This window comes from Carlito syrichta, unplaced genomic scaffold, assembly GCF_000164805.1.
Source record: "Carlito syrichta isolate Samal-C Ts95f unplaced genomic scaffold, Tarsius_syrichta-2.0.1 Scaffold302409, whole genome shotgun sequence".
NCBI lineage: Eukaryota > Metazoa > Chordata > Mammalia > Primates > Tarsiidae > Carlito > Carlito syrichta.
In genome coordinates this window covers 329552-339804 of record NW_007246505.1, presented here as the reverse complement: position 1 = coordinate 339804, position 10253 = coordinate 329552, and the positions used below count along the sequence as shown (strand labels likewise).

The window sequence follows — 10253 nt, the reverse complement described above, 5'->3', positions numbered from 1 at the left end:
GAAAAATTGTCTTCCACGAAACCAGTCCCTGATGCCAAAAAGGTTTGGGACAGCTGCCTTAGAGGGCACCTCCCCAGAGCCTTATATTTGTCTCTTCCTACCATTAATAGCCATCTCTTGCTCTCCAGTCTATGGACATGATACATGGATCATATCAGCTTTTTAATACATTTATTCTAATTATGTATTCAGTAAACATAGAACTGACTACAGGTTAGATTCATGAACACACTGTATCCACTGAGACACCTAGCCCTAAACCAAAATGTCATTTACCACTGGTGTGACATAGCTGGCTAGTGGACAATAGAGGTGCTTTAGGTAAGCATCAACTTAGAACCAGTGTTTACCATCTCTGAAGAGTCTTGGCATTTCCTGTTTCCTGGGACACAACTGCAGAGCTCCCCTTATTGGAAGTAGCCTGGGTTTCAATCTGTGTTTTTCTTCCGCCCCTTGTGATCCAGCCTCATGGTACTGCTCCAGGTATCTGGGTTGCCCCTCTTCCAGCTTCTAGGTTCTAAGAACCCAGCGTCTTCCTTTTGTTTCTCCAGCTTAGAGCTGCTCCTTGTAATTGCTGCCTCCGTGTTGCCACCGTTTGCTTTTTGGTTTTTTTAGTCCTACAATCTCTGCTTACCCAGTGCTCTATTTGTCTTTATTAAAACAACTAGAATAAGTTCTATTTTCCTGGCTGGAGCCAGATGTGTATGCAAAGATGCATCAAAAATAATGATAGTATGTTTATATGATGAAATATTGCACAGCAATACAATTGAACAAATTGTTGCTGCATATAACAACATGGATGAAACTCACAAACCAAATGCTCATGACACAGGAGAATATATACTGTATCATTCCACTGACATACACTCTAAAAGTAAATCATATTATTTAGGAGTATATATGCATACAGAGGTTGTAAAAATACAAGAAGAAAATGAGAGCATCAATACCATGAGTATGAGGGTAGCAGCTCCCATTGACAGAGAGGGAGAGTTAGCCCCCTTTCATCTCTTCATCTGACTGAAGATCACCCTGGTGTTCTATGAACTTTTCTGTGTATGTGTCATAGTTTACAATGTAAAATATTGTTATTTAATTTTAATACAGATGTTTTTACCACTTACATAAACTTTCAGCCTTCCTTTTCACCGATACCTGCTTCTTTCTTATGTATCTATGTCAGGTCCTCAGTTCTCTAACATGAAATAATATTAGAACTGTTTTAGCGCAAGAGGAAAATGCTATTTTGAGGGCAACGGAGTGATCCCTGAAGTGGCTATGGAGCCTCCTCGGAAAGCTTAGCACTTACTTCTCGATGAGCATTGCAAGTTGTATTAAAGCATGCCCAAGAAGATGCACTGGAGTCCTGTTTCGCTGTACCTGGAAGGCAATGGAAAACATTAAACTTAAATATTGAAACTAATGTTCCTTAACTGTACCCCACAATTTTAAAATAAAAAACATCATTTAAAAAAATAAACTAATGTTCATACCTTTTTGGATCTGTTAGTCTATTTAAAGTCATTCTCACGCCATCTTTTTCAGAGGTGATCTCATTTATCACATACACAAACTTAACTAAAATATGTTTGTGCTTATTTACATACTTATATTTTACATGCATCTTAATATATCTTAGCATTCTTCATGTCAAGGGAAGCAATCATTTTAGTAAATTCATGATAAACTTATAATGAAATACATAAATGTACCAGTTTTCATGAATAATTTAATTCCTGTGTGCCAAATCATTGCCTGCTCTTTCCCAGTAGCATTATACTTAAATAAATCTTGAGATCTTTTCGGAAGACCCAAGGACATTTCAGAAATATGGCCAGGCCAATGATGGCTATTTTTTCCATACTAGTTGCTCCCCACTCCAAGTATCAATTTCACATCGGTCCTCACAGCTACCTAGCATGGTAGTCCTTAACCTCAGTTGTCTGTGGTAGGTACATCGGCAGTCATAAAGCAAATATGTATAATTATACTTAAAAGTTTCATCATAGTATCAAGGTATTATTTATTTAGACAGAATAAATTATCCAACTGCGGTTGTTTTCCTCTGAGAAATTTTAAAGAAATGCCACACTATCATCTAGCAGTCATACTTTTCCATCCAACTTTAAAGCATACGGTCTTCGAATTGAAGTCTTAAAGTATAACTATAATTCAAGTGAAATGTTAGAGAAGAAAACAAGCACAAACTTTAAATGTCTCTAACAAGCATACTTTTAGCAAATGGGCATTGCCTGGAGCTTTTCTAGATATAAATCTCCAACACGATTGCACAACGATAAAAAAGACAGTGCATTACTGCTCTGCAGTATTCAAAGGAAAAAATGGTGGACAATAAAACAATAAATCTCTAGGTGAAATGTTAACTTCAAAAGCATTTATGATAACAGATCAGCTTTCTGTAAAAAACACCGAGCTTGTCAGCACAGTCACCAGTCAATGTTTTGGAACTCAAACTATCCACATTTGCTGGTGTTTTATAGCAGGTGGTGCTCTGGCTTTCTTTTCAGGGCTTGAGCATTGGCCCTGGAGCCACACTCACCACAGCAATAAGTGACTTTTGCCCTATATTCAAGAGTTGGACTCTCTCTTGGTCTTCAGCTTTGCATGGGTAACTACAGTTATCTTTACCTGTTTCAGATCAACTGAACCATTTGTCTTTCAGATGTATTCAGTTGAAGAATTTTTCCCTGGATATTTGCACAAAAACATACTAAAACCCCCAAATCAAAGAGTCATTATGAGTTAACAGGACATTGTTCTGATACATGCAGTAATAGGGAATTGAAAGTATTATTTCCAAATTCATCAAACCCTATACATTTGTCCAAGTATAAGTCCAACATGTCATAACTAACTCTTCACATGATCTTGTATTTTGTTTTGCATTTGTTCCTCCAGGATTCAGTGTTTGGAGTATCCAAGCCAAGAAGTGACGTGAAATGGAAGTTGAAATCATTATGTTTAACCCGAACATGTTGGAAACCAAAGAGAGGCTGAATGTTATTATAAGCAACTCATAAATCAGAGTAAATGGTAAGACTACACTTCGCAAAGTAGGCAAAAAAATGTGGCCAGAACAGTCACTAAAAAGTTCCAATTAGCTAATTATCAATTCCTGGTTAACAAATAACCTGTTAACGGGTAGTATCTAAAATGCCAAAAATCCTTATACCTCTCTCCTTCTCTGCAATTACTTGATTTTTTAGCCAAAACAGGACTCATCAGTTTGCAAGTAACGACCTGGACCACCAAGCTGTATTGGAAGCAGCCCAAAGTGATACTTCCATACTACATGAAAAAAATTGTAGGTATCTACCATAGTCTGAACCAAAATTCTATGGTATAGGCTGCTGTGTGTCTTGAAATAAATGTCTATCCACGGGAAGAGATGAGATTAAAATTTTCTCAAAATAAAACAAAAATTCTTCTCAAAAACAAAAAACTTTTGAGAAAAATTTTTTCTCAAAAAAAAAAAATTGAATTTGACCCACAGAGGTGAATCACAGTGAGGAATCTGACCTACCATCATTAAGGAATTCAGTCGGTGGACTCACAGGGACAAATTGTTCCATTGAAGAATTCGGCCCTCAGGGACAAGTAGTTCAACTGATCCACTGTTTCTTCTGTTGTCCATGAAAAAGTTAGTCCATAAGTGCTATTGAACAGTCAATAGCTGGAGTTTACCTAGCCTGGGTTCTTTACTAGTCTGGCCTCTGCCTTCCAGAAGATTCATCAGCCTAGGCAGCCAACGTGTCGCAGAACTGTGGAATCGAGCATGGGAGCACATCGGAAGAAGGACCACTGAATCATTAAAATGAAGAAATGGCCTCTGGTTTTGTTTTGTTTTTGTTTTTGTTTTTTGAGTTGGAGTCTCACTCCGTCACCCAGGCTAGAGTGCAGTGGCACACTCACGGCCACCCCAGTGTTGACCTACTGGGCTCAGGCGCTCCTTCCGCCTCAGTCTTCCAAGTAGCCAGAACTGCAGGCACGCGCCGCCATGATTGACTGATTTTTTGATTTATGGTAGAGATGAGGTCTCGCCAAGTTGCCCAGGCTGGTCTCGAACTCCATGGGTTCAGGCAATCCTCTCACCTCAGCACCCCAAATTCCTGGGATTATAGACGTGAGCCACCGCGCCCGGACTGGCCTCTAGTTTTAATGTTTAAAAAAACCTTTCATATCACCAGAATGGCTTTGTCTTCGGCACATGGGAACATTCCAAAACCAGGAAATGGTAACGGATATGCAATTTTAAGAATGATCGGTCACAAAAATGTTTATGCAAAATATTTCATGGTACTGAAAAAAGGTAGCTCCACTTTAAAGCAAAATATTTTTGTTTTACTATCATAGGAAGACCTCTAAATTGTTAACAATAAAAGTAAACAAAATGACTCTTGGAACATTTTATTTAAACAGAGTTTCTCACACACACACACACACACACACACACACACTCACTCTCTCTCTCTCTCTCTCTCTCTCTCTCTCTCTCTCTCTCTCTCTTTCTCGCTCTCTCTCTCTCTCATACCTGCATGATAAGCTGGCTCTCGTGTGGCCAGACGAACCTATGAAAGTGTGGCCCAGTAGGTCCTGATCTAGGCAACAATTAGCCCCACACCCTTTCAGATGTGAGCGCCTCACCCTTAGCCGGTCGTCTGGTTTCTAACCACAGGTCACATTGGTGCTTCTCTTTGGCTTTCATTTTACTAAAAGAGGCAGAAGGAAGGGAAGACATCATTAAGTGCTAAGTGCTGAAGACTGACCTATAATTGGATTCCTATAACTGGAACATGGGGCCAAGGTGGTTGGAAGCCTCAGTCAGGTTGAATCTCATATTTAAATAACGTTTGAATAAGGGTGATCTGACAAAATGACACGGGGGTTTGTTTCGTAGGGAACCAAGTGATGGATCAAATAAATAATTATGTGTACACTATTTTCTGTTTAATTCATGTGCGTATCTGCTTTGGGGCAAATGTGTGATCGGAGATGGCCTGAGTATAAAATGCAGTATTGTTTATTCTGAAACACTACATTGGTGTTATTTGAAAGTTTATTGCACCGTACCATTCACATACTGAGAAATGCTTTTTCCGTTTCACATTAAATGAAATAAACTGATCTTAAAACTGATCATTTGTAATACATACAGCTTTAGGCTTGGTAACTCAACTTTTTTGCATTGAAGTTTATCTAAATGTTAATGACTGCAGTTATGTGAATAAGGCTTTAGGCATGAAAGTTGGCCCTCATAGCCTTATATTTCTTCTCATCTCACTAAATAACTTTTGAAGTAAGTTTAAGTAGGAAACAGGTATTGTATTTCTATTTTCGCTCTGGCTTGAATTTTGTTTTTTTATCCTGTTTACTTTCCAATATTACATCATCTCATGTATACTGATATATTCATTAGCAATGTTTATTGACTATTTGTTATCATATTGTGATTCACACTGTTGGAGTTTAATTTGCTCTACTTTTGTGATAAGAATGTAAGGAAATTCTCCACTAACCAACAAACAAAATAGGAAGAGGCACCACTTTAAAAAACACACATATTGCAACATACCTGGTAATTTATTAGTTATAGTTTAAAAGTCATGTGGCAACCAATATCAGTAGATTCTTCAGAAGTCAGATGTCTATGGGAAATAGGCAATTACATCTAGTTTATCTCATTCTATTTTCATTTTAAATTGTATTTGTATATCTATGCAAGGTAGTCCTTACAAGAGAGTTTGGGTTGCTTCTGAATCAGGGACATTTTCAAGCAGGGAGAAAACAATATAAACTTTACCTATAGGTATATCAGTTTCCAGTATTATTTAGTATTATTGAGATCACTGTGCGGTGATGCCAAAATCAACAAAATGTAACATATGTTGAAAATACATATGTTAATGCAACTAATCACTTTTTTCTTTTTAGAATTTCTAAACTTTGGGTCATAGGAAGAGACTGGACATGTAACCTCAAGGTAACTGCTTTGCATTCAGCTTACAAATTGTTAAGTGAGTCCGACTCCTCTTAGTCTTACCAGTCAAACAAGCCCTGAGGCACCTCTGGGAGCCCCTGTCTGGATGGTCTCTCTCCGTCCAGAGTCAATTCTGACTCGAGCATAGTTGACATGCCCAGTTTATCAAGTTGCTGCATCTCCCTCGGCGTTTTCTACAAAATCAAGTACATGGGTTTTCATTTCCATCTGATATGTACAACATTTAAAGCTCATCCAGAAACAAACATTAGGAGGTACTCTGGGCTATTATTATTTTTTTTAATAGTAAAGTAAAAACTGTGCCTGTTGCATTACTTTTTGTTAAACTTGGGATAATATTAAAGACCCATCATTTTTATACGCCATGATAGCTGCCTCCCAAAGCAGGGCTGGTTTCTTATGACAAGTACTTTTTGTAGGTAAAGACTTAAATAAACTGCCTTAATTCAGCAACTTTGCCCTCATGACTTTCATGGCTATTGTGTGTGTGTGTGGTGAGAGAGAGCTTTTCCTGCTCTGTGACTGACACTCACTCTTTCTCCTGTAACCAAGCGGAAATTTCTTAAAGGCTCCACTTCTTTACTTAGTTCTGAGGTCAAGCCTTGGGCATCCTTTTCATCCCCAATGCTAGAATATAGAAAGTAAAAGACATATAAAATGCAAGTGTGGAAAAAAATAACCTACAGAAGGTTATAGAAATGATACACCACAATAAATCTTAACATGACTTTCTGAGGAGACATAAAAAAATCATTTGCTTCCAACAGAAAAGAGTAAAAACCTAGAGAAGATAGCATAGTGTATAGACCTGGATCTTCACAAAGCTCATAGAAAAGATGACATGATTGGCTTAACTTAAGACACATTGGGTGGGAATAGACTACTTTTTAGATTTGGATCATACTGCTGGAGAAATCACGAATTATCTTACAAGCAAAAAGCAGGTTTTTTGACTTGATTAAGAAAGATCGCTCTCTGGCGTGGTGGCTCACACCAGTAATCGCAACATTTTGGGTGACGAAGGCAGGAGCGTGTTTGGGGCCAGGAGTTTGAGACCACCCTGAGCAACAGAGTGAGATCTCATATCTACCCAAAAAAATGCAAAAATTAGCTGGGCATGGTAGCCCATGCCTATAGTCTCAGTTCATCAGGAGGCTAAAGTGGGAGGCTAGATTGAGCCCAGGAGTTCCAAGGCTGCAGTGAGCCAAGATCGTGTCACTGCACCATAGTCTGGACAACAAGTGAGACCCTATCTCAAAAAAAGCCCACTATTTCCCACTTTTTATTCATAATTAGTGAGTACCATTCCCAGAAGGACCGCATAATCACTAGGGCGATGAGTCCTATCACAACCTTGAAAGTTCTGAAGTTGGCAAATGAGAATTCAGGTATAAAACTTAGCAAAATAAAGACACTTTGGGACATCCAAAGAGATCAAAAGTTTACTACATAACAGACTTTTCAGAAAGAATTCCTCCAGGATGCTCTCCAGTGCAAAACAAAACTGGATTCTGGCAAAAGGAGAGCATAGGACACAAGCATGGTAACAACATAACTGGCAACTTATGGTTAAGTCAGAAATACAGTCAGTAAATAATAACAGCCTTAAACTAAAATACCAGGTGATACTAGCATATGACTGGAGCGGAACTATCAGAGTTTCTGATCAAACACAGGTAGAATGCAAAAAGAACTCTCAACTCTTCTCCAGCCACGTGATTTTTGTGAAGGTAGTAACACTCATAGCATAGTGGATCTTCTCTATCGACATGAATGTCTACTAGGAAATACACAAATTTCATTAGAATAGAGGTACCATAACCCAAAGGACCACAAATCGCTCTTCCAAAATGACTGCAACACACATATGTTTATTGCAGCACTGTTCACAATAGCAAAACCATGGAACAAACCGAGATGCCCATTGAAGGTGGACTGGATAAAGAAAATGTGGACCTATACACTATGGAATACTAGGCAGTCATAAAGAAGAGCAAAATCATGTCCTTTGCAGCAATATGGATGCAGCTGGAGAACATCATTTTAAGTGAATTATCACAGAAACAAAAAACTGAATGAATACTGGATGTCTCAGAATACTGGATGTATAAGTGACCAATAAACATGGAGCACACACAGGTACAAGGATGGGGAAAAAGACGCTTGGCACTGATAAAGGAGAGAAGAAGGGAGAGGAGATAAGTGATACGATATCATCCATGGGGTACCATGCCCACTCCTGGGGAGGAGGGTTCTTTGGAAGCCCAATCCTCACCTCCACAGGATATACTTATGTAACAAACCTCACACATACTCCATGATTCTAAAATTTTTTAAATTGTGCTAGAGAGAAATCAATTGCACAATTTTGAACATTTCCATTGCTAAGGCAAAAACTTACAGCATTTTGTATCCTTACCATAAAAGGAAATATTCTCATACTGCTGGACTTCCTATACTTGTGAAGTATATTTCCTTGGATCAGGTCTATAAAAACTTTGTTGGACTCAGTTATGATGCTTTTATAGTATAGGTAATTATGGTGGAACCTGTTGAAACCAAGACTGGATCTCTAAATACTTACATATGATACATGATATAAAAGGATTTTAGGAGAAAATTATATTTTCTAGTGTGGGCTTTCCTGTTTACGAATAAATAAAAGAAGTGAACCAGCCTTCCAGGTTTTGCCTACATTCTTACTCTGAATTCAAAAGAGATAACTGTCTATGAACAAACCACAATCAAGAGGTTAGACAAGACAAACTCAATCCACAATACATTCAGAAAAGAAACATAACAGTTAAAATAACACAGGCATTGGGATCACTAGTCCCAGGAACCAGTTCAGGCACTATCTTCTAAGAATTCTGTAAGCTTAAACATATTACAAAGCACATAAAAACTGTGTATATATATGTGTGTGCATATATATAAACACATACATTAGTTTTAGGCCTCAGTTAAAATCTTAAAACTGACAAATTAGGAAAATGAACTGAAGAATGTTTAGAAATTATACACCCAGTTAATTTCCTAATTCATTAATGTCATGTTGCATCTCAAACAGTGCTACCTGTATTTCAAAGTACCATTTCCTGTTAAAATTTTTTAAAGTAAAGAACATCGACTTTTTTTAATAAAAAGAAATATCCGCTGGGTGTGGTGGCTCAAGCCTATAATCCCAGCATTTTGGGAGGTCAAGGTGAGAGGAATGTCTGAGCTCAGGGGTTCAAGACCAGCCTGGCCAACTTGGTGAGACCTCATCTCTACAATAAATAAAAAAATATGCCAGGTATGGAGGCACACGTCTGTAGTTCCAGTTACTTGGAAGACTGAGGCAGAAGAATTACCTGAACCCAAAAGATCGAGGCTGCGGCGGCCGTGAGCGTGCCACTGTAATTCAACTGAGGCAACAGAGTGAGACTCCAACTCCAAAAAAAAAAAGAAATATTCACTTGGAAGCAGAAGTCCTGACCCCTAGTCATAAGTATAAAAGTTTTTTCATATATATATATTTTTTGATTTGGAGATCTCACTCTGTTGCCTAGGCTGGAGTACAGTGGCATGATCACAGCTCACCATAGCCTTGACCTCCTGGACTCAGGCAATTCTTCTGCCTCAACCTCCTGAGAAGGTAGTATTACAGGTAGGCACACCTCACCCAGCTAATTTTTTTTTTTTTTTGTAGGGATGAGGTATCACTATGTTGCCTAGGATGGTCTCAAACTCCTGGGCTCAAAGGATCCTCCCATCACAACCTCCTGAAGTGCTGGAATTACAAGGATGAACCACCACACCTGGCTGCTTTTTCTTACATTTTTAAAAGAAGCATCCCTGGGGTATTATTGGTAAATTTGAAGGGAAAGAACTGAGGATGTGGGCCTTACATACCTTCCTGGGGTATTCTGCAGGGGCTTATAGTCATACATCCTAGAGAATAAGGGAGCTCTGTCCTTGTTCATGGTGACAGTACACTCCAAGGATTGCCCCTTCTGGGGAGATGTCCTTGATCTTGGCAGAGGAGGGAGGCTTGAGAGTCTGTTTCCTGCTCTCCAACAGCCCAGAGAGCTGCTAGTGTTAGGCCAACTGCTGCTCCTTGGGGCTGGAAGGTTCTGCCCCAAGATTCCAGAGATGGCACTGGCTCAAGTGGCAGTTACACATGAAGACTCAGTGTGCCCATTGGATATCTGGATAGCCACCCATCCATAGTCAGCTGCCCACGGGAAGG

General features: G+C 38.9%; 1 protein-coding gene across 1 annotated transcript in view; it reads right to left on the bottom strand.

The window, feature by feature from the left end:
* The window catches only part of LOC103258926 (serine/threonine-protein kinase MRCK alpha-like), a 57319-nt gene extending 47332 nt beyond the window's left edge, over positions 1-9987 (bottom strand). Inside the window, exons 1-6 of the mRNA XM_021711618.1 lie at positions 9917-9987; positions 7326-7385; positions 6556-6649; positions 6065-6195; positions 4669-4733; positions 1313-1383 (exon numbers count right to left, since the gene is read on the bottom strand). Coding sequence (XP_021567293.1) covers positions 1313-1383; positions 4669-4733; positions 6065-6195; positions 6556-6649; positions 7326-7385; positions 9917-9987 — 492 coding nt within the window. The remainder of the gene's footprint in view (positions 1-1312; positions 1384-4668; positions 4734-6064; positions 6196-6555; positions 6650-7325; positions 7386-9916) is intronic.
* Positions 9988-10253: the final 266 nt, after the last annotated feature.